General features: G+C 37.8%; 1 protein-coding gene across 1 annotated transcript in view; it reads right to left on the bottom strand.

The window, feature by feature from the left end:
* Positions 1–458: 458 nt before the first annotated feature.
* Positions 459–26,032, bottom strand: part of KITLG (KIT ligand) — a 50,648-nt gene continuing 25,074 nt past the window's right edge. Inside the window, exons 3-10 of the mRNA XM_075276327.1 lie at positions 20,730–20,792; positions 14,282–14,443; positions 11,825–11,981; positions 11,675–11,737; positions 5,001–5,113; positions 4,139–4,212; positions 2,989–3,046; positions 459–2,429 (exon numbers count right to left, since the gene is read on the bottom strand). Of these exons, the coding sequence (XP_075132428.1) occupies positions 3,007–3,046; positions 4,139–4,212; positions 5,001–5,113; positions 11,675–11,737; positions 11,825–11,981; positions 14,282–14,443; positions 20,730–20,792 (672 nt within the window). The 3' untranslated portion in view covers positions 459–2,429; positions 2,989–3,006. The remainder of the gene's footprint in view (positions 2,430–2,988; positions 3,047–4,138; positions 4,213–5,000; positions 5,114–11,674; positions 11,738–11,824; positions 11,982–14,281; positions 14,444–20,729; positions 20,793–26,032) is intronic.

Here is a 26,032-nt window from a genome sequence, read left to right as displayed (position 1 = left end):
TTTTTTAAATAAGCATATCTTTGCATAGCCTTTAGAAAGGGTATTCTAGATATATTGTACCTTTCTTTCATTGATCCTCGCAGCTGATTTTTAATTACCTGGCTTTCTTCATCTGCAACTTACTCTTCAGAGAGAACCGGAAGCGTTATCCCTGTTCCCCAAGCATCACAGCGTCATCACCCGCCTCCATTTCTCACCGCCCCCTTCTTTACAGAAGATCCCTCCTTCTACACCTCTTCACTGCTTCTAGAGCAGCTAGTCACGTACAGCGTGATTAAATTCTTGCACTTGTGCTGTACGTGACTAGCTGCTGTGGAAGCAGTGAAGAGGTGTAGAAGGCGGGATCATCTGTAAAGAAGGGGGCGGTAAGAAACGGAGGCAGCTGATGACGCTGCAGTGCTCAGGGAATATAGAGAAGGCTTCCGCTGCTTCTTGAAGAGTAATTTGCACATCAAGAAAACCGGCTTAATTAAAAAAAAGGCTCTGAGGATCAATGAATGAAAGGTATACTTGGAATAGACTTTATAAAGGCTATGTAAAGATATGCTTAGTTAAAAAACGATATATCCAATGATAGACTGCTTTTAATACACACATTTAGTCAGTATGAGACTGTAGTTTTTTGTAAAGTATGAAACTTTCACTTGTCTATTATTCTCCATACGGTGAAGTTCCACATCAGGCCTAAAGATGATCATACTAAGGGAACAAGGCTCCAAGAATCTTAAGATATCCTCTAGATGTATATTTTTTCTAACTAGAAAATATGAATGATACATACAACTTAAGTCCACAACCAGTCTTAATTTTGGAATGCACAGGAAAAAGCTTAACAACTACTCGAATACTAAACAGGAACAGAAAAGAAATATGTTTATTTGGGTAATGAAGTTTATGTAGATCAGTTGGTAATGTCTGGATAATAAAAATAAATTGTGAAAAATACAGGTCTTGACAATAAAGGTGAAAACAGCGTTTTAAAGTAGCATTTGCATCAGTATTTCTGTTTCCTTTTTACTTTTTTTTAACCCCTACTATTTCCGTTATCTTTTCCATAATGTCTTCTCTCCAACAATGTATTTTTTATTTTTTTTTAAATCTTAAAAGTCACCCAGAATATTCCGCAAAGGAAACCCAAATATGAAACAAAGGTGCTGAAATAAACCTGCCATTATTGAAATATACGTATGGTAAAGCTTTGGGGAATGAGCATAAACCCCAAGACCCATAGACCCAAAAACCGTTCCATTGAAATCATATTTGTAAAAAAATGAAGCTTGACGTAAAATGAACGGATATAATGATGAACAAAGGTAAAGTGAGCAAAATATTGAAACAGATTCCAATGAAGCATTGCAAAAGCAAACGTTACTACTGGCATATGTTGTCAAATGAATTATTAATGTTATGACATCAGATTTGTAATAAAGTATTGAAGATCATAATTTCTACTATAGTAAATGGTTGCAATAAATAATTTAAATTGTATATAAATACAGACCACTTTATTATGCCATTCAATGCATAACTGAATGTATTTCTTTACACGGTCACCAGCACTGATTTCCCATGATACCTTGCTGGAGAAGCATTCCTTGTGGCACCAATACTGCCATTATTAACCCTTTGTATGACTGCAATCAGAGCTATGCCACAACAATTCCCAGTGAAATGGATTTAAATAGATAATGTAATTCCTATTTGGTTATATTATTTATAATTATTTTGTATTAATTTATATCTAAAAGGCCCATTCAGCCAACAGAGTTACCGCTTCAATGTAAGTGGTACATATTATAATACTTTATGTACAGAAATGTGTGTCCAATATAAAAAAATATATTTATTATGTGAACTTTAAAAATTATATATGTATATCCTGACTCTTGTGCTAGGAGAACCTTGCCCACCATATATGTTGCTGTGAACGTTTCTTCATTTCTGTATCGGAGGACTGCATTGACATTGTGTGACAGTATTCCAGGAGTCAGGATTATATGGAGTGTTACATACTTTTAGCAAACTACTCTATTTTCTGCCCCGTCTTCTCCATTAAAAAGGTAAAACTTCTCAGAAAAAAAGACAAATAAACAAAATGATCCAGTAATCTTAAGATCTGTTTTTCATCTTGGCAGCTAATGTCTCTACCATAATATTGTTTCCTTAGCATTTAGTGTTTGGTATAGCTCTGGTTCTCCATATATCTTCTGGTAGAGGTTCTCCAGAAATCAAAGCTATTGTCTTAAGCAGACGGACAGGGCAAGTGTGCATGGTAAACAATCCAGTGAGGCACAAACTCTTGCAAGTGGTGTCAATTCAGGTGGCAATGACTGAATTCATCTCAAAGGAGTCCAAACAGTTTGTTACGTCACAGGAGTAAGAGTCTGTTTTTAAACGTTCCAGATATAAAGCTAATAGAAGGCTGACACCTGTAGATAAAATACAAAACATCAAAAGAGTTAAAGGGATTGCTTAAAAGGAGTTATCCAGTTTCACCAAAGAAATTGCTTGTATAATGAAACGTCATACAATTTTCCAATATATGTTCTTCATAAATTCCTTATGGTTTTCAAGATTTCTGATGCTGTGGTCCATTGTTTACATGTAAGTCTATGGTCATGTGATGGATAGTCCATGGCCATGTGATATACAGTCCATGGTCATGTGACAGACACACAGGTGCACTGTCCATCACGTGACCATCTGTGAAAATGGACAAAAATAAAACATGACCTATTTTTGACCGGTCATTTATATAGCCCCCATTCACATAACTGGATTTTAATGCCAGCTGTGTGAATGGATCTGAACTGCAATATGAGGTTTAGCCCATGGACAAAGGCGGCACAGTATATGGAAGAAAGTAGGACTCTTTTCTCTATTAATCACATAACATTACATGCAATTTACATCTCTTCCGGTGTGCAATACATCCATAGCATTTGTACCAGTAAATACTTTAGGGTATGTGTACATTTAAATACCTACCAGATATTGCTAATTTGTCTATATTACAGAGACTTCTCTTGCTGTCTGCTGTAGCATGCTAAAAGAGATAACAGGAAATCTATTAGCTATAATCATATAATATAAATTGATTTTATTATACTACAATGCAGTGGAAGAGAATTGCTAACTCATATGTCACAAAAAAGACACATAATAGAGGTAATGTATCTATAGTCACATCCATAGCTTTGTTGCATGGGGAGTTTCTTTGATATTGCCTCGTGGTTCTAAAGGCTGAAAGCAGCATAAGGGCCCCTTCACACGGAGGATACTCTGGCTGAGTCGGAACGTGTAAATGTTCCGAATCAGCAGCTTTTAAAGCAGGTCCCATTGCTTTCTATGGGAGCCAGCATACGCGCGCTCCCCATAGAAATGAATGGGAAAAGGCAGCCCATTCATTTCTATGGGAGCACACGTATGCCGGCTCCCATAGAAAGCAATGGGACCTGCTTTAAACGCTGCTGAATTGGAACATTTACACGTTCCAAATCAGCCAGAGTATCCTCCGTGTGAAGGGGCCCTTATGCTAAGGCCCGACATAGGAAAAAAAACGCTGCAGAACAGTTTTCCTCTGCAAACTTCCTGCCCCTCTTATACTTATACAGAAAGCAGGAGTATTTGACATGCTATGATTTTCAAAAATGCAGTTTTTCCGCTGAAGATTATTTTCTGCAATGTGTGGATGGGATTAGCCAAAATTCCATCCATTTTGCAGGTAATGTGCCACAACATTTCTGCCCCTGCCAGAATGGTGCGTTTTCACAACGAGAGGCCCCCCGGTCTAAGAGTGCACCATGTTTTTTTCCCACCCACTTTCAGCCACCTGGATATCTATTATACATCATTTTATAAAAAAAAAATACAATAATGGTAAACAGAAAGGAGAGTTAATAATTTTGGTCCAAGTTTCAAGCACTTCTTCATTTTACTGATTATTAAATAAATAATCTAACACCACATTCCTCCCAATCATATTCAAGGTAAAGATATGAGTTAAAGTAAGGAAAATAGAGCAAAAACATCCTTTGAAAAATTAAAATAAATAATAATAATAACAACAACAACAACAACAACAACAACAACAACAACAACAATAATAATAATAATAATAATAATAATAAAACCTTACTTTTCATTAGCCTCTCTTTGATCAACAGAGATATCAGGTATTTCGGTATTTGTATGACCTCTTCTGTGCTTTATCTTAATAAATGAGAGACATACATTAATAGGTTAAATAAAAAAGATAAAAACATGGGGTGTCATGCTTCATATAGAACCGACTTCCTAAAATGATCTTACAATGTACAATCAGGGTTTTTCATTCCAGCCTCTGTAACTATTATCATACCCTGGAAGAAAGGGGTCCCATCTTGGACTGACTCACTGGATCTTCTACTGAGCAGTGTATAACTATTTGGGATTTTTTCTTCTATAGGCTTACAGGTATCACAAGCCCCTTGAAGGCAGGATTGTGAATGCCGGATTTCATATCTGATGTTCATGTTCAGCTGGCAGAAAAGCCACCATCAGAAATGACTGCCCCTTGGTAATAAACATACAATCTCACCAGAGTTGAGAACGGTTGGTTTTAGGGAGGTTGATGAAGAAAGGTGTATGCAGAGGTTGACTAGCAGCACTAAAAGTGGTCATACACCTTATATAGCCTTTGGCCGAACGCAGCTAATCTCTTTCCCCCCCATGCTCAACCAAGCTCTTGGCTTAGTTGACCATGCATGTGTTCTCAATGGTAAGAAGGTAATAAGCCGCCAACAGACCCCTTTTGGTGGCAACTTATCTCCCTTCAAAAAGAAAAAAAAAGGACTCAGGCATATTAAAATACCACATGCTTGACCCCCTCTTTCAGAGTCAGGATAACTCCATTCACATTAGATGGCTGGCCAGTCTCACTTCTTGGGTTCTGTTAACTTTCCTTTATCGTGTATGGTCACCTTAGACTTAAAAGTAGATACTAACATAGTATAACTTACCTTCCAACATAAAACACCAAAGGCAAATCCAACAACTATACACATCAATGCTATTGATGCTATGCTTGGCCACTGCAATGACAGTCTAGACAATTCGCTTGGTTCTGTGTACCCTGAAATTAAACATATACAATAGTTCACACATCTAAATAGACCTGAAGCAACAACAACAACAAAAAGAACAATAGTATATGCTATACTGAAGGATAGTTCAAAAAATTGGGGTTATATAAACATTTACTGTACAAAATACTTGGCAATTAATATTTGCATATTTTCATCTACTGACGCAATATTCATTAATCTTGATAAACATATTTGTAGATAAAGCACACTCACATATACATAGATTTTCTAGCTATGATGGATCTAGGTTTTATCTAATAATATTTAATGCTTGCATTGAAAACACCTCTTTATGTATCTTTCCTGTCTCCTCTCTGGGTATAAGCCAAAACATGTCATAATAAAACAAGAAAAATTGTACAAATTTTATAACTCAACAATCTTCTTGTTTCTGAAAAATAAACAGATTCCAGCTTTGTAATGCTGGATATAGTAGAGCGAATAAGGTGAAGAATATATTTTGAGTGGAAAAGCAAACTATTAAATATTATTACTCTAAAATAAATATATTCTGACCCTATATTCTGAGCATCACTTAAAGGGGTTCTCCACTTTAAATGAAAATTTGATATATTTTGATAACAATGTTAAGGATGCATGATCCAGCATCCCAACTGAATCAGGACCATATCACTCAGTACAACATCCATTGGAGGTTTCCACTCCTACACAATACACATTAAAAGGGGTTATCCAGGCTTCAGAAACTGATGGCTTATACTTAGGCCATTAATTGTAGATTTGCTGGGGTCTGACAGTTGGGACCCCACAGATCAGTCATAATAAGCAGCTCCCACCATTGTTTATAAGCTGGATGCTGCCCTGCTCACTGGTAGTGGCAGTTATGGGTACTGCAAGTCTATGGGACTTACAGTCTGTAGATATTCTAAGGTTAAAGTTAATAAGTAATATAATCCTCAGTATAAAAACCCTTTCTAAAATGTCATGGTCTTAGTGAACTCATTATTTGCAATATAGAATTTCTTCCATTAACACCTTTTATAAGCTCGGCTACAGTTTTTGTCTGCAGCTATTATCTGTTTTGGAGAGGGCTGAACATGTACGAATTGCTGGAGGAGAGATGATGGTCATATCTAATTACATCCGGAATGAATAAAGCATAGCAGAGAGAGCAGCGCAGGCCCTAGAAATGACATCAAACTAAAGATGAACCTTTAATGGGGATATAGAATTTACACTAAAACATATCACTTGTACTTCAACTTTATGCAGATGTTCCCTAAGAGGCATACAGAGAACAATAGAGCTCATTTATAAAGCCAATAGCAATGTAGAGGCATCACTCACACAAATCCAGGGGCACATAGAGACAACACTGGAGCCGTGTGCTAGAAAGGATATATGCCCCTAGTTATGTAACAGCCTGTTTGTTGACATACTGTACATGCTCTTCAGGAAACCTCTTTCTAGCATAAGGAAGTCTATTGAATGGTTTGCCAATTGTACCATCGCACTATAATCCACCACTACTTGTGTTACATGTTTGTCAATACATGCGATTATGTACAGACCACCATTGCATTTGAGGCTTGAGAAAGCGCACATAGTTGTGTGAAACGGCTGTTGCCTTCTTGCCATTTTGATGCTGTCTCTCCCTCCCTTCAAGAATTGTTTTTAAGATGTGAAACTTAAGTAAAGAAGTCTTTTTATGAAGATGAGCCTCTATGTGGGTGAGTGCCCTTCCAATTTTTCTATTTTTTCATTATTGCTATATCGCTTTGTTTCTGGTTGTGCAGCACCCCCACGGCTCTTTACATTTAAAGCCATATTCCTCTGATTCACCTCCAGCCTACTAGTAATCATATATACAGATCCAGCAGTGCCATCCTGCTTATTGTCTTCTTCCGGTCAAGACCACCATGTAGGTGTGTGGAGTCTTATTAAGCCATAGACGCTCAACTCTCCCTAAGGAGTGATGATATCCCCTTAACCCAGTCTAGAAGCCTCTCACCTCTGCCAAGTCAGTCTTCTCTACGCCGGGCTGAAGAGATCCAAATAGATCGAAACAGCTGTCCTCGGCTCAGAGACTGTACTTGGTAAAATCCCACATCATTGCAGCAAAGGCCTCTGGGAAGGTCGGGCATGATGTTAAAAGGAGTGCCCCCTAGTGGGCTGCATGACTGAGGCACTGTCTTCCTATTTACATCATGGAAGACAGATTTGCATATTGTTCCCAGGATGCGATTATGTATACATTAAGAAGCACTGGTATTTCATTATAAGGCCTCGTTCACATCTCGTTGGTAATCCGTTCGGCGAAGTCCGTACGGGGACCCCAACGGACTACCGAACTCATTTTGCAAAGAGAGTATAGACTTTGCAATAGACTATAATGGGGTCTGTGTGCCTGCCGCCAGATCCCCACAGGGAACATACGGACAGGAATGTAGTTCACAATCTACTTTTCTGTCCGCATGCTCTGTGCGGAGATCTGGCAGCAAGCACAAGAACCCCATTACAGTCTATGGGGTCTGTGTGCTTTCACTGCACACCACTTACAAATCAGTTTGGTTGTCCATTCAGGAGGGTCCCCATGCTGATTCCCCCGAATGAATTACCAAACGCAGATGTGAACCAAGGGTTAGGCTGAAGCCCCACGTTGCAAAAACGCAACATTTTTGCCATTGCAGAAACACTGTGGCAAAAAAATGCTACGCTTAACTTTACCTGCAAAGTGGATGGGATCTGGCTAATCCCATTCACACGTTTTACTGAAAAATCTGCAGTGGAAAAGCTGCATTCCCAAAAACACCTGCGCTTTAGAAAAATTGCAGCATGTCAATTGTACCTGTGGAAAGGCTAGCGTGTTCCCTACAGGTATAATAAGGGCAGAAAGTCTGCAGAGAAAAACTTTGGTTACGCTAGGTTCACACTAGTGTTTGACTTTCTGTTCTTGGATGGAATGGAAACTTAATCTGCGTAAAAAATGGCTACCTGCGAAAACCCATAGACCCCATAGACTTTAATGGGGTCCCCCAGGTTTCTGCCCGAAAAATGCAGAGGAAAGTCCTGCTTGTAGGACTTTTCTCTCTACATTTTCAAGTGGATTCAGGGACAGAAACCCCGGGTTTGAACGCCGGTGTGAATCCAGCCTTAGATAGTGATGGGCTCCTTTACCTAAAAGGCCTTGCACTAAACACAGTGTTCTTAAGCTCTGTTCCCACGAATTATTGCACCGCTCGTGTCACAGAGAGGTGCTTCAAAACAGATCCCATTGACTTCAATGGGTGCTGGCTTGCGCGCTACACATTGAAATCAATGGGTTATAAAGCCTCCCATTGATTTCAATGTGTAACGCGCGTAAGCCGGCACCCATTGAAGTCAATGGGATCTGTTTTGAAGTGCCTCACTCTGACACTTGTATAAGTGTCTAAATGAGCGACGCGTTACTCCGTGGGAACGGAGCCTTATATTGTAATATTTAGTAATACATTGACTGAATCTTACAATAGTCAACCAGACATCCACCCAATGATCAGTGTAATAATGTGCAATACATTTTTATTATATTAGATAGACTGGGCCAACAAGGCAAGAAAAAAAATATAAGGGAAACAAGTTGTTTGTCCCAAAGTACAAGTCGGCCCTTTGTAACATAGTTTCGTGAATTAAACTGAAGATTAGAAATAAACTATAACAGAGAAATACATGTATTTATAGTCCACATTCCACTATGTAGCTGTAGAAGCACCAGGTCCAAATGAAATACCAAACATAGCAGTAAAGTGGTAGCTACACCATGACATTAAATTCCATCCTTGCCAACTAAAATTCAGTGTAAATATTTTATAAATAAGATTAATAGATAGAAAAGTTTGCCAGAAGTATGATGTAAAGTAACAAAAGGAACCAAAGGAAAAGATACAAACTTAAAAGTATTTGAAGTAGCGCAAATGTCTCTGTATTTAGAATGTGGAAGGCAAAGTGTATAGCACAGGAATATGCGACAATGTAAATATTTGGAGTAGGTTAATCTGATATAGAACACTGCTTATTGAACTGGATAACATTAGTAGACGGAATATAAATATCAATAAATTCACAGGCTTTACAGACACAATTGAACATGTTTTGCCAAGCAGGTACTTTATGAAAATTGTGTGGGCAAAATTAATATTTGTAGCGGATATTTTTCTGCTTTCTAAGCCTCATGGGTATTGTAGTTCTTATTTTTAAATCCATTTATAAGTTGTCTATTAGGGAATTGTACGGCTATTACCTATTGATATATACTGTATATATATATATATATATATATATATATATATATATATATATATATATTTATATTTATATTTATCATCAGTATTAAAGACATTTCAATTTCACAACAGTCCAGTGTCACATACAAGTATGTCAAATCTCCATTGCTGTTGTGAGTCTGTTTCTAGGATACAGGCTGCTGTGTCCAAACTGTATTCTTCCTATGTGTAGTAGATATACAGTAAGCTTTGTAATACAACTTCCAGGCTACTGATCCACTGCTTGGAATGAGCTTTTTCCTATCAGGTTAGCCTTATTTCTGAAAACCTGAAGACTCCCCATAACAATTTGCACACTTTTTGCTTCAAAATTCCAGGTTAGTAAGATTTGTAACTTAAAAATGGCCAGAAAATTAATTTACTAAACATATCTGTTGCTCAAAGCTGATTTCCTTATGTTTGCTATGTTTATGATTGCTGATGCCTGAAGGTTCAGAACAAGGCCTCTGCTTGGCGCATATTTCTATATCTCCTCTCATTATGCAAATATCATACAATAACATTTTCCATTAATACAGAAATGAAAATGATATATCTGGTAATGCTCATGGCAATGTCACACCTCAAATGTGCTAAAATATTTCTAGCTCAAAATTTTCTTTGATGTTTATGGCTTGAACACGATAATCTGATTATAGACAAGTTTATAAATGCGTCTGAAAGGAAAATGTATTCACCTTAAATAGCATTCATGTTCGTTTGTGTCGCAACATTTTAATGAATGGAATGATAGGAGGCAATATTCAGAAAGTTACCTTCTAATGGAAAGAGTTGGCAGAAACTTGTTTACCCTAGGTTATGTATTAATACTGGCTAATTGTAAGACAGTGTAAACTTAAACTAAGCAGTCCTAAACCTTGTATACCTATAGACTGTCTAGTGTACCTTTATATCACCTTTTTGATATAGTTTTGCAGCATTTTTTGTCCCACATTGTCGATCATGGGACACAACCTTTCCTGATAAGACATTTGACTTCCCTTTAAGTCCTGCCCCCTTCATTAGACTAGTCATAAGTCTAAGGCCCATATTGCAGAAAAGCCGCTTTTTTTTTTTTGCTGCAGATTTTTGACTCAAAGTAAAGAGTGACTTGAAAAGGAATGATACATAGAGATAGTTCTTTTACTTTTCCCTTCTGCTAAATCCACTCCTGGCTTTGGCTAAAAAAAAATAAAAAAAAAAATATGCAACTGCAAAATCCGCAACAAAAAAAGAAGCTTTTCTGAAACGTGGGGTTTTAAGCCTAAGGCTCCACCTTACGGAAACACAGCTTTTTTTGTTGCAGATTTTGTGGCAGTTTTTTGAGCCAAAGCCAAAAGTGGCTACAAATGGAATTGGAAATATATAGAAAGTTCTTATACTTCTAACTTCTGTTCAATCTAGTCCTGGCTTTGACTCAAAAAACCGCAACAAAAAAGCTGTGTTTCAGCAATGTGGGACTTTAGTCTTAACCTAAGGGTATGTTCATGTGAGGGGACAAATATCTGTGTAAAGAGAGAGATTAGCATTCTGCCATCTTGTCTGCGTATATTCCATATTGCTCTCACAAATGTCCTGTCCTCTCTCACGCAGCTACTATGAGAGACTTACAATTGTGCTTTCTTATCATATCTAGGAAAAAGGTTGGAAGGTTTCTGAGTTTCTCATAACTATTACTCAGTTTCTCACGTTCCGTAACAAGACACAGAATGTCCATTAGATATGAGAATAGTCTAAACTAGTTCATGGAGTTTTTTGCAGGTGGATTTTGACGCGGAATCCGCCTCAAAATGCACCTGCAAAAATGTCTCCCATTCATTTCAATGGGAGTGATTCGCTTTTTTTCCCCACTAGCGATTTTTTTCAGCTACTGTGAAAAGGAAGTGACCTGCCCTATCTTCCCGCGGATTCTGCGGCTGAGTCAGCCGTGGCGTCCACAGCTTGAGACTCCTTCCTGATTATGCCCATTCATTCGGGCCTAATCAGGAGCGGGATGCTGCGACGGGATGCCACTGTATTGCATCAGCATCCTGTTGCGGCTAGCCGCACAGAAAAGTCCCACGGTGGAAAAGAGTTTTAGATTTTGCTGCAGTTTTTTGAGCTAAAGCCAGGAGTGATTTTAGTAAGAGGAAAAGTGCAAGTGCTTTCTCTATATGTGTCTATATATATCTGTTGGCTCAAAAAACTGCAGCAAAATCAGCAACAAAAAAAGCTGTTTTTCCCACAAGGTTTGGCCTCAGTCATACAATGGTGAAACAGTTCTACCTTCTACATCAGAATACTTACCAAATCTGGTGTTATTTCGTAAATGACTTGGTGCAAATTGTGTTTTTTCAAACGTGACATCCACTACAATATAAAATAGCACATATCAGTTTTTGATTGGGTAATGTGAATAAAGCAGCAGCCAGTCCAGTGTTGTGTATTGGTACTCACCTATCTCAGGATCTACTGTAGGCATCTCACATGTAGAATTATAATTTGTATTGTTTATATCCTTGAAGACTTCAAACGTGCTGGTCACAGAGTTAAAAAATTCCTTGGGGACATATTCCCTTTCTGAAATATTCTCTAAATAATAATGTACAAACTCCTGTAAAGAGAGAAATAAAAGTCACTATACAAGCCAAGCTTTCTTTTTAGATAAAAACAATATCTATAACCTCTGTCTAACCCGGAGATTTTCAAGACTTTCCTATATTGATCTTCTTCAGTCCTCTCAGACATCTCAGCTTATTTAATTCACAGAATGAATTTTAAATATTTAAGCAGAAGATGCAAATGAAGTCACAAGAGGCCATGTTTTTGCTACTAGGTTAAGTTATTTCACCTATCTGCACTTGCAAGGAAGAATGTGCTTCTTATTCCAGCAATTATGCCTTTGCCTGCAGCTACATTCTCTACTCCGTGGGGGGCCCTTTAGCTTCTTTCATATTTTTAAGAACATCTATTATGGTTGTGTTTAAGAATAATATCTGGTAAATTAATGTCAACCTTTTCCTTACTGTCTTCTCTTGGCTTGAAGGCACAAAGGAAATTTAGTACTGAACCATAGTACCCATTGTTAGATGCAGGAAGAGGAATCGCATTGATGCCCTTTATTGATAAGTAGATTTAATGTACAAAAAGAACTAAGCAGGAAGCGACATCTCCGTTCCCTATACAGGGTGTCCGGAAAGTAAGTACACAAAATGAAAGAGTGGACTTTAGCCGGTATATGAAGCGTTTTTTATTAATGAACATGTGACCGGAAATGCACTGTTGTGGCGCTGCAGGTAGACTGAGATATCTGTTTCATATCCCTCGCTGCACCATGTGAAAGAAGAAACGAAGAAGAGAAAGTGCTTTAATGGGAAATCGGTTTAATCACTGTTACTTATTACAAGAATTGCTCGAAGTGCTGGCCGCCTGCCTCAATGCAAGCAGTGCAACATCGGGAGATGGATTGACGTACCCATTCACAGACTCCTGGCAGGGTTCTCACTGAGACTAATGCAGCCTGGATGCGGTTGACAAGCTCTTCGTGGGTTGACACAGGCGTTACGTACACAATGGACTTGACACGTCCCCAAAAGAAAAAATCAAGTGGGGTCAAATCCGGAGATTGAGGGGGCCACAGCACAGGTCCGCAACATCCAATCCACTGATTCGGCCATCGGTTGTTGATGTGTTCACGGATGATGCGGCCAAAATGGGGAGGTGCTCCATCCTGCTGGTGCCACATCCTTGCCCTCATATTCAAAGGCACGTCTTCAAGCAATACCGGCAGATCATCCTGCAGAAATGCACTGTGTCGGTCTACCTGCAGCACCACCATGGTGCATTTCCAGTCACAGGCTCATTAATAAAAAACGCTTCATACACCAGCTAAAGTCCTTTTGTTTTGTGTACTTACTTTCTGGACACGCTGTATAGTGCCCAGGTAGTGTCATTGCAGAACAGCTGTTATTGACTTGGAATGAAGCTAAGTTGCACTGACTTGGCTGGATTGCTGCTTTTGTATTTTTTATTTGTGCATGTTCTGTGCTGACAACTACTGTAGGTGATCAGTGAGAATGCAAGGTGTCCAACCCCAACCAATGTGACATTAATGACCTACCCTGAGCATTGGATCATCAATATCTTTCACCCATCTTGTATGATTTATTTAGTATTTGATATGTTTTGATACTATATCAGAATATGAGACATAGAGGAACCCACACTTATTCTTGAGAGGATTCCAGAAAAGATATCACTTCAGCTCATCCATGGTATTGTAGTGGTGCTATACTGTATTACCCATATATAGCCATCTATTCCGACAATGCAGGGTATCACTGCTTCAACACTTTGCCACGTTGTCAATAGCTGAATATAATACAATAACTGAATACAATAGAGAGCAGCTAAAACTCAGCCTTAGGGGTATGTGAATTGTACTAGGAAGGGATTATGTGCCCTGTGTGGCTACACAGGGCACATAATCCCTTCCTAGTACAATGGATTCCATTGCTGCCAAGAAAAACCCAAACAGTTCAGACATTACTCCAAAGACCCCTCTCATTCTTCTGACAACATTACATAAATGGGCAAGCATTTTACTCAGGCCATGACAGGCAACATATACTTTTGAGGGGACGTTCACACTTCTGCCTGTGTCCTCCCATGCTTTGTGTCCGTGCAAAAAAACGGTTTTGCAGAGAGGCTGCATACGGACACTGGCAGTTTGCATTAAAAACCCATTCAAATGAATGGGTTTTAAAACTGACCACTGGCAAGTCGTCCCCTATGCAGTTTCCACGGGGAATAGGACGGAGACTCAATGGGTGGACATGGGTGCAAGTGTGATCGCCCCCTTACATTTGCAGCATAGCAATAGGAGCGGAGGAAACAAGAATTAAAATGAATTACCATGTGTGCCCCGAGATTGACACAATTCCTGATCTCTCGAAAAATTAGCGTCAGGTCTCCTAAGATCCTATAATTTTGTGATGTATTAGAGAATTTGTTTACAAGCCTTTCCAGGCGATCTGACAATTCATGCACCATGACGTATAACCAGCAGTGTTTTGCCTGCAACACAAAGGATATACATAAGCACATGTGTACAAAAACAAGACATATTTCAGGAGAATATACAGTACTTGTAAATCTCGCTCTTCTGATGTTGAATGTTGAAAAAACTTTGGGTACCAGGCAATCATTTTAATAACAAAATGATGTAAGAATGCCATTATGTCAGAAAAGCTAAATTACATTTCAGTTCCATTACCATCTGGCCTTGTTTTATCCAATACAGATGTTCATTGTTTCACGTCATTATGCCCAGAAAGTAAGTTAAAATAACTTTTTAACAAAGGAAACAAAGTCCTTGGCATGCCAAATACATAAAATAAAATTTTATATAGACAAATTAGATGAATGTTGGTCCATACTATGGTGCCTTTGACATGACTTTCACAGGAGCTTAGCATCAGTAAACTGTACAGTATGAATGAGAAGAACTATAATAAATGCAGATTTATGCCTATTATTTATGCCTTGTAGTAAAGCATTTGGTATCATAAAACGACAGCTGAAGATGTCTTACTGAACACATACTTACAAAAGATACTGTATGTCTGAGGCTAAGACACTAAGACTAAAGCGAAGTTAACATCTCCGCTGCAGGAACTGCCAAAAATCAGCACAGAGACAAGTCCTGACTTTTCTTTCTGCCAGTTTCAGTATGAAAATGGTGGACACCTGGTGACCCCATTATAGTTAATGGGGTCCGACACTTTCCTGCTATTTTAGTGGTCCAGGTTTCCATCATTCAGTACTGAGTTTCAGTACAAAACAGTATAAATAACTATTATCCCGGGGGGTCTGATCAATTTCAAGATTTCAATTGCCCAATCGTTTTGTTCTCTTTGAGGAAGTCTCCCCTTTCTCCCATTCAGTACGGCTTGGTGAAGTTAAGCTTGAGGTTGGGTCAGATAGCTGCCAGCTAAATATTTTCTGTGTATATTGCCAACATTGCATTGGAAATTTTTCTACTAAAACTACCCTATGTCAATCTGTCCAGCTCATCCTGCTCTATAACTTACTGCTGACTACATGTTCAATGTGACAGGTTCCATTTATCTGAATGTTTCAGGATTAGCATTCTACTGAGGACACCTGAGGCAAGACATTGATGTAACCTGAGGCAGCACATTGAGGACACCTCCAGCCGCACATTGAAGACATATTAGACAGGAGACTGAGGACACCTAAGGCAGCACACTGAAGACACCTCAAGCAAGCTGTTGATCTAAACTCAATGCAAAGCTAAGTCTTGCTTTTATGTCAATCTGCAGCTTTTCTTATTCTACATTTTGTTTATGTTAATGAAATGCCAATTCTAAAAATTAAAGTGTTCTGGCTTGAAATATGTTAATGTTTTTTGCCAATTTCTTAGGCTGATGCATCTATATTTATAATGTGATTTATATAAGAGTTCAAGAGGTCCAAAAAAAAATGTAAAGAAGAAGAAAAGCAAACCTTGAACCTTTGAGTTTTAGAGTAGTTGTGCAGGTAAGCCTAGGATCAACCAACAAAGTACTAAAAGAATTACAGAGACTGATAGGGCATGTTGCAAATTGCAGTTGAACAATAGCTGGAATGCCACAGGTCGCCTACTATTGCAATAACCTGACCATGCTCACGTAAACTTTTCTTGGATATTACTTCAAGATAAAAAAAAGCTATAACCTACCTACATACACATGTAATTTAATGTGAATCATCATATACTTTAAAAACAAATTACCAGGAATAATACACTGAAGCAACTTTAATAGCAATAGTAAGCATAAGCACTACAATGGGGGACTGACTACTAATAACATAAGTAATTTTTACCATTTGAAGAACTATAATAAATGCAGATTTATGCCTATTAGATCTACAGAAGCCATCTACAATCCTTTGTTTTTCAACATTATTGAACAGCCAATATGTGCACTTATAAGAAAGTCTTGGAATTCGAAAACTGTAGGTCAAAAGGAAAAGGAACGCTTCTGGATTCCATTTTAATTGGTCTATTAAAAAGTTGATCAACTAGTATTTCAAGTTCTGAGACTTCATCAGAATTTACACAAAATGTATGTCCCCATTAAGACAAAGCTTTCAATGTTGGTATAATACATTCAATGTAGTCACATATAAGTGTAGAATTAATTAGCATGGAAATGTTTTAAGTCTTCTTTGCAAGATGGCAATATCATTTAGTATATTTTAATGAAATTTCATAAATCTCAAGGAAATAAAATAATTCAATTTAAAAATGTGAACCAATGAAACTTTGGGGCAAAATGGTTTACACATAGATTTCTACAGGCCCTATTCCTTTATATTGTATACCTTTGTAATGATAGGGTGTAATCCTAATCTGCACTGTAATGACTGCCTTAAAGGGTTGTTCCAAATGAACGTGCCATGAATGATGAAACTTATTAGGATAGACTTAAAGAACTTTATCTGTATAGCCTTGAGGAAAGACTATAAAGGAAGGACTGGATTGGAGCATTTTAGTATGGTAAAGGTTACAAAAAGTTCAAGAATAAAATGGTTTTATTAAGAAACTACATAGAAGAAGCTGTGCAAGAGCAGACGAAAGCTAGGTACCACATTGTGCAGCTCCTGGACACAATGGAAACTAGTCTACATGTATTTCAATAGGAAGAGCTAAGGGACAAGTAGGCATCACATGACTCTAGAACAGCAGCCATTTTCAGGATGAGGACTTACAGGACAGAAGATGTGGCTTAGAAGGGAGCGTGTCTTCAGGAACTGTCAAAATGGCATAGAACTTCTACATGTTATTTTTTTACAATTACCCCCTCTGCCTGGCTGACCATATGCCAACATTTGCACCTGGGGCAGTCAGTGACCTTGTTTCATCTAATTTGTACAGTGAAAGATTTAGTTCTAGTAATAGCTACATGACCAAGTCACAGCTCTGTACAATGTACAGGAGACAGGGAGCCATATAAGGACAGTTATGGATAATTTTTAGAAACCTCATAGAATCCTTTTAAGTGGCTGGGCTATTACCCAATACTCAATACCTAGAAAGTATTCTAAGATACTAAGACACCTTAGAAACAGAACAGTATAGTACAGGACATGTTAACTATCTATAGATTATTTTGATTTTGAGGCTATGGCCCCATGTAGCAAGCCGCAGCCAAAAACTACTTTGAAAAAGACCACAACGGAAACATATTGTGTTTTTCCCACAGTGATTTTCACAGAAAGTTTGCAGAGTTTTCCTCTTCAGGCTTTCTGCTTCTATTATACCTATACGGAAAACGCCAGTGTTTCCAAAGATATAATTGACATGCTGCAAGTTACAAAAACACAATGGTTTTTGAAATCACAGCATCTCTGCTGCAGATTTTTTATTGTAATGTGCGGATAGGATTAGCCAGAATCCCATCCACTTTGCAGGTTCTGTAATACGCAGTGCTTTCCCGTGCTTTTTTTGATCACAAGCCAGATGTGGATTCAGCAGAAGGGAGAAGTATAGGGGCCTTTATATTTTTCATTCCTTTTGTAGCCACTTTTAAGTTTGGCTCCAAAAAAAATAAAAAAAATGCAGCAAAATCTGCAAACAAAAGTTGTTTTCATGCAATGCGGGGTCTTAGCCTTAGGGTATGTTCACACAGCAGAAAAAAATTCAGTGCTTGCCTCCCATTGAATTTGGAGCTGATTTTGATGTGGAATCTGCCTTTAAACTTACCTGCAAAAACAGTGATGTGAACATACCATTATGGGAAAATGTCTGGGAAAGTATGACATTAACGTACTACCATATAAAAACTGACACTGGCATTCATGGGAGGACCTCTTTAAAGTCATGATAAAAATAATAATAATAATAATAATAATGATAATAATAAATATTATTATTGTTTTTGTTATTATTATTATTATTATTATTATTATTTACATATTAGGTGACACTAGTTTATACTTTTTATTTTCATTTTGGATTTTCCATGCAAAATGCATAAGAAATGAAGTAAAAACAAAGTTTGGATCATGATAATAAAAATAGGGCAAATGTTTCAGAAAGACGACTCATGTATTACGCATACAAGGGTGACCATTTCACCACGGTCGGAGGTTGACAGATATGCACATGGGTTTTCAGCAGTAAACATGAAGAATAATTAGCACAAAGAGCAAAAGTCCCATCATTATTGTGGGCGCTTAACTTCAGCTACATACTAGTAAGTTTTCCATTCATTTATGACAGTCCATTGCACAATACGCTGAAGGTGCCATAAAGAATACAATTAGTTACTCCTGTATCTAATACACACACGCATGGCCAGTTTCATCAGATGTTCAAAGAAATGTATATAATTGAATGTGTAATAAAAGAAACATTATTCTTGTTCATAACCACAGCACTGCCATCAAAATGACCTTGCATGTAAAAAATCAGACAGAAAGTACATTTCGGAGCATACAATAAGCCAGTTGCATTGACCTATTGGCCTTATGTAGTGATAAGAATCCTAGACTCCAGCATAAAAACACTGCTGTTATTTATTACCAGCCATACCCAGATAGTCATATATGGAAGAAAGACTATATGTACGGAATATAATCATACTAAATTATAGCAGGCCTGCTAGTCAACACCTAGAAGACGCTTGCAAGGTTAAAAACTTTGATGTTGTTATCTACTGTACATTCCACATTTTTGCTAACATCTGACCTCTTGTTTCTTTTCTTACAGATCTGTCTTAGGCTGCATTCATATCTGTCATGTGCAATCAGTTTTGCTATTCAATTGACAGAATGAAAAAGCTAATAAAAATGACACATTCCCAGACTCATGGATTCGAATGGGTGTACAAACCGCTCCCTTGAGGACCATTTGTGTCCATCATGGCTCAGTTGGAGAGAGAAGTCTTGCCATTAGGACTGTTTCCTCTGTTAAGTATAACCAGATTCATGATGGAAATCACCAGATACCTTTGTTGTATTTTATTTCCTCATATACTGTACATTGAAGTTAAAGAGGACCTTTCATATCCTCGGGCGCATGCGGTTTTATATACCGCTAGAAAGCCAACAGTGTGCTGAATTCTCTTTAATGAGAAATTGATACAAATGGCAAGATCTACAGGAACCTGTCCTGGCCACTACACATAGAAGGGAGCTGTTGGCTTCCTGTTCCATCCTCTGTGTATAAGGGGCCATGCACACGGAGTAACGCGGTTCTGATTCTGGCACGATAACTCGCGTAAGAATCAGCGCTGCGAAACAGAATCCCATTGACTTCAATGGGTTCCGTTTAACGCGCGTAACACATTGAAATCCGTGGTAGGCTTTTTAACCCATTGATTTTAATGTGTTAAGCGCGTTAAACGGAACCCATTGAAGTCAATGGGATTCTGTTTTGCAGTGCTGATTCTTACCTGAGTTATCGTGGCAGAATCAGCGCTGCGTTACTCTGTGTGAATGCCCCCTTAGCCACTGATAACAGTGAATCAATGGGAGTACCAGGTATTTGACATCTACAGATCCGATATTGAAACCCTTTTACGGTCCTCAAGAGTTTTATTCCAGAACACCAATTAAATTAGCTGCAAATTCTTAATATTAGAAGCATTTCTATGTATATTTTGGGTGCTAACAGCAGTCTCCTGGTTCTCTGAATACAGCAACAATGCAATGTTTCTGTTCATTCTAATTATTGTGGTTATAACCATGGTCATGTATATTTGTACACACAGATGTTCTCCTTTTGTGCATTCCATATATATAATACACATACAATGAATTACATTTATGAAGTAATAAATCAGAATTAAAAAAGTCACCCTGCTGGCTGGCTTCAGAGAACTGGATATGTTTTGTATAAAGTGTATTTTTTTAGTGTGGAACATCTTTCTGTTATTTTATGTCTAAACAATTTTGTACATTTTCATTGCTTTAATATGTGCTATTTTTTGTAATAATTATAAGAAGGAATATTCTAATTAAAATGGTGCCCTATTCTTAAGACATGTTTGATACAACTTAAAAGAGAAAGTTAATATTTTCGTTATGACTACCACAAAACACTATAAAATGTACAACTGGTAGGCTTTACTGGATGGTGTGTAAGGTATGTAATATGCCAAGTTGGCAGAATGAAATGTTATCCCCCTCCCCCATGTAATCACACCATCCTAAGAAATGTACATGGCCAGCCACTGCTGGATCAAAGATCCGTTAAGAAGCGTGTCCAAGGTAAACATACCCTACTTGCCCCTAAACCATTCAAAGATATTTACTTGACTTTGCTCAGTATTTACAGCACAGACATTCTTACCAGATGATCCTTTGCTTGGACTCGTTTCAGGAGCATAATGTAATCGTTTGGGAGATTTCCAACCTAAAAATGACAAGTAGAAATAGTAAGGGGTAGTGGATACATTCATATACAACTATGTTGTCAATAATACAAAATAATGAAATCAATTGATCTGTATTGTCCTAGTTAAACCCATTGCAGATTAGGCAGTGCACAGGTTAGCACAACAACAGCCAGTCCTATGTTATCAAAGGATCAACAATTCACTTCTTTTGGAGTGGAAAAAATAAATGAATGAGAATGACACAATAATAGCACTTAAAGGGGTTAATCCCTTTCAGTTCAGAGCCAGGTCGCTATTGCTATGGGTCTGGCTCCCAACATCCCAAATCTGTGCCATGGGAATCTGCAGACAGCCAGATATTTTCCCAGCAGTGGCTGTAGAGTAAAAAACCATAACACATGAAGAATATGGCTGTCCATGCAATGCACAAAGGGCACATGTGCTTAGCACTAACAGAGAGAGGTCCAAAGCAGATCCCTCTCTAAGACATATATCCTAGCAAGCAATATTTAAATGGGTTGTCTTCAAAAGTCAACCCTGTAAAAAGTGAATAGTAAATATGCCATAATGGTATATACAAGTTTAATGTTGGTGGGATTTAATATTTATGAGGTGCCCCAAATGTCCCTTAGTAGCAGATGTCAGGAAAGTCACCAGACTCTAAAATCAATATATGCCATGAACTTTCTAGACAAGATCAAGCAGTGAAATAGGAAAAAACACAACAACCACAAGAATTCCCATGATCATAATGGTTCTTATAATATTGGGATCATAGATTTCAGCAGGTTGACAGTCTTTCCATTCTATACTAATTAATTTTTATTAGCTATTCTGAAAAATATTAACATCTTAGTTATCCATTGTCATTTCCATATTCCTAAAGTCATCATTCATAGCTCAACTATCTGATAAAAGGCAAATGTGTAGTGTTAGGGTAAGTTGGGTTATTAATGTCCATGGCTGTCACTCATCATAGATTCAGAGCAATGGCCATTAAGTGGTTGATGCAAATGGAACCTCCACTATCTAGTCTATCTATCTATCTATCTATCTATCTATCTATCTATCTATTCATCCAACCATCCATCCATGGATCTACATATCATTATATAACTGACATATCTATATCTATCCATGCTGAGAAGTAAAAAAGCCTACCATTGGTATCAATTGACACATGAAGGCCTGTTTGAGGACATAATGTTAACCATACCTGACGTCCAATGAATAGAATTCTAAAGATGATTAGATATGGTGATTATCACTATAAGTCATTAGAATTAATCGGATTACAACAAAACTGTGACTAATTTCTCCAGCCTTACTAGTTTTGAAGCATAAATATCCATAGGATATACACAAAAGGTTAGCCTGCCCTGTATCTTACCACTGCCATATACAGATCAAGTGCCAGCATATTGTCAGCACTTTGCAACTGCAAATATTTTGAGCATGCAGAACTGAATTAGCCCTAAAGTCACAAACAGACAGGTCAAACTGCAGGGGTTAAGTGATTCTCCTCAATTTACATTTCTACTCAGTCAAACCATGGCCTCAATAATGGATAGAATAGCTTGACAAGGTAGAAAACATGGCCATGATTGATACAAATGTAAATGAATTATTGCAAAGTTATTAGAATACACATTTCTACAATACTAAACACGGAAAGATGCATCACAAAAGAAAATTGCACAATTCCCAAACTGGGTGTTGATGAGAATAAATCTGCAATAACCCAATATGAAATAAAATACACATGCATCACACCTAATATTATTTTCTTAAGGCCAAGCCTACACCACAGCTTTGGGTGTAAGACATGTCATGTGGCCAGAGATTATAGTGTACCACTGTCTGCAAATTACAAACTGAACATGATGTTTGCAAGAAATCCAAACCTGATGGGTTTCTTGTCATCATTGTGTTATGGTTGCTGCAAGTTTGTAAACTGTGACCACATTAACTTTCACTACCTATGAGGAAAACAACATTACACTGCCCTGTTTGACCATATGGGATGTGTTTCCGCCAGTCAATGTGCAGACTCAGCTTTAACTAAACTCATCACAGTTTTTCTATTATGATAACTCTGTGTTGTGCCATTTCTTCCTAAACGTTTATAAATTAATTGACAATTGGGTGGTACCATTCATCTTGTATGTGATCCCTACTCAGTCTTATGTTATCAGCTCTGATTGAACAGTGTGAGGATGTAACAAAATGCACAAATCTAAGAAAATATGCTCCTGAACTGTTGTATTGTAGAGAATATAATTATTTACCACAGCATATACCTATATCTGGAGAGGTGGAAGGTCCTCTTTAAAGGGTTGTGAACTGAAGGGCATGTATATATTGATAGATTGAATTAATTTCCAATGGTTTAATAATTTATTGCAACCATTTTACTTCCTGCTTAGGCCACTTTCACACAGTCAGTGTTTAGTCCAGTGGCGTAACTTGAGGCGGTGCAGTTGCTTCGGGGCCTAGGAGCCTTAGGGGGCCCATAAGCACTGGCATCAGTATTGAGATTGCAGCTTGCATCTGACCCATAAAACAAGGAGACTCACAGATTACTCTAACCACACTAAGACGGATTAAATTCCTTATCACCCGTAATCTTCGCTATCAAGAATTCACTGGGGGCGCCGGACAAAAGATTGCACCAGGGCCCACAAGACTTTAGTTACGCCACTGATATAGTACTTACAGTATTTCCCATTATCATGTGTTACTCAAAACCAGAAGAGAAATGTAAACAGACACATGTATTAGGAATTGATATATACTCTGTTAATTTCAAGCCCGAGGTGTAACTCAAATCTCCCAAGGCCAAATGCACCATATGTACCAGGGCTTCCACTTATCATGTACTACCCAGTATACTGGTGTCTTCTTATGCTGTAAAGAGATCTTTGGGCCCCCAATAGCGATTGCTACCTCTGCACCCTCCATAGCTACATTTCTGTTTCAAGCCTTCTCCCAACTCCTTCACCTAGATCTGGGAAACTATATTGATAGGATTTTGTAATGGATTACAAAAATAAAGTTTGGTTTAGTACTTAATGTCAATCGAGCACATAACAATGCTATTTGAGCAACGGTTAGTCAACATAATCCATTCATGACAGTTGTAGAAGAGAGCCAAATTTCAGGATTAGGGTTTTGGCTCCACTACCTTCATTATGAATTTATGTTTGCAATACTATTTTTTTCAAAGAAACTGGCAATGCTTGTAGAGTGGGTGCAAACAAACCGTCCTAGACAATATTTATTCACCAAACAAGGTAAATGATTTTGATGGCCAAGTGACTTTGTGAAACTTTTGTAAAAAAGCCTTACGCAATGTTCACAGTTCTACTGTCATCTATACAAACTAGGGCAGCCACTTATACTATAAGCTATAAGAATTATTTCTATTATAAGCCAGAAGAATTATAAGCAAATAATTTAACAGGAAATTAGTGTTAACCTTTAGTAACTACAGTATACAGTACATTCACTACAAACCAGTAACCAGTTTCACACTTCTGCTTCACGGAAGTTTATGGGCTGAAGAATATGTAAAAAACATAAAAAACATACAAGGCCATGTCCTATAACGTTCTAAATGAAAGAAGCAGTCCATCAGAAACGCATTTTGCTATCCCTGTAACCCTCATCTGTCTTTAAGAGTTTAAGCTTCTTTTATGTACAATATAATGCAGTCATATTTCTGCAATCCAGCTTCTCCAAAGCTCCTGACCAGATGCCGGCTTGGCTTTTAGATTTCACTTTCTCTATTCTCTTCTATCAATCTATCAATCCCATAATGCCTTAGCATCACATGATCAGCTACAGACATTGTAATTCATTTTCTCACTATTTTCTTCTCATACATATATAGTCAAGAAAGATCGTTGATAAAAACATCCAAAATAGTTAACGATTGTTTATGCATATTTCCAACCAGTCTGAAATTTCTGTGCAGCCTCCATATTGAATACTGCTATGTCTATGCTATATATCTGGGTAGAGTGTTCATTTATTTGATTTTGCAGGCAAGAAAGATGTGTATAATAATCTGGTAATAACAAGTTCAAACCAAACTGGCGGTTCACTTTGTCAGAACACAAGACAAAACAAATCTTCTGAGGTTCGCCCATCCTTAATTCAAAAACTATATGACAGGAAGCTGTCTCATCATTTGCAGTAACTGTGAAAGGAGCTTAAGGCCAGAGCCCCATGGAACATAAACCCCCGCCATGGAAAAAATCGGGTGTTTTACAGTAAGGGCAAAGTGGATGGGATCCTAGGGAATCCTATACCCACTTTGCGGTTAAAACCGCGGTGCGGTTTTGGAAATAGCAACATGTCAATTATACCTACGGAAACGCCGGTGGTTTCCCCATAGGTATAATTGAAACAGAAAGTCTTTGGAGGAAAACTACGCAACCTTTCTGTCTAAAGCGCTGCGGGGAGAGCCACGATGCGTTGCCGTTGTGGTTTTTCCCACAGCACGTTTTTGCTGCGGGACGTCCCGTGGTCCCTTAGCCTAAGTCCTTCCTTTAATAGTCCATGAATGCAGGAAGTGAGATTCTGACTTTTGAGAGACACTTCTCAACAGTTCAGAAAGAGATCACATGACAGAACAGTGGAGAAGGATCCCGTAAATTTTCAGACAAAAATCAATAGCTACATAAGGTAATGCTCACTAAATTATATACATTAGGGGAATAGCTAAATATTGAAGAGAAAAAAATAATGGAATGTCACATCTAACCCCTTCTTAAAATGAATCCCATGGGTGTGTTAAAACTTAGGACAATAAAAACAGGAGAATCTGGCATGTACACAAATGCTACTTTGCTTCATGCACTGCGTCTGCTGGGTCTGTAGGTGAGTATGCATTTAAAAGAAATCCTGAAATTCCCATGAAAAATATATTTAGAAAAATGTGTAAAACATTAACTGTATTAACATATATGGGGCCAACTTTGTTAATTTTTCTTAGTTTTTATTATTACTTAAAAATTTCTGGAACGCCTTGTAAGATTTACCTCCTCATTTTTATTGAATTAAATGCATTTCATGGATCCAACAGAGGAGACACAGGATGAAAGCAACTATAAAACGTTAGCATGAGTTCTTCAATCGCAACTATTTCATTGAGGCGACATGCCCATTTCCAAACTGGAAAAATCTGCTCATTAAAACAATATATTTACTACACAACCATATCCACCTTCTGCAAATGAGCAAAGTCATTCAA

This window comes from Leptodactylus fuscus, chromosome 5 (assembly GCF_031893055.1).
Source record: "Leptodactylus fuscus isolate aLepFus1 chromosome 5, aLepFus1.hap2, whole genome shotgun sequence".
In the NCBI taxonomy this organism is placed as follows: Eukaryota; Metazoa; Chordata; class Amphibia; order Anura; family Leptodactylidae; genus Leptodactylus; species Leptodactylus fuscus.
The sequence above is the reverse complement of the archived record's forward strand: the minus strand, read 5'-3'. Positions and strand labels throughout refer to the sequence as shown.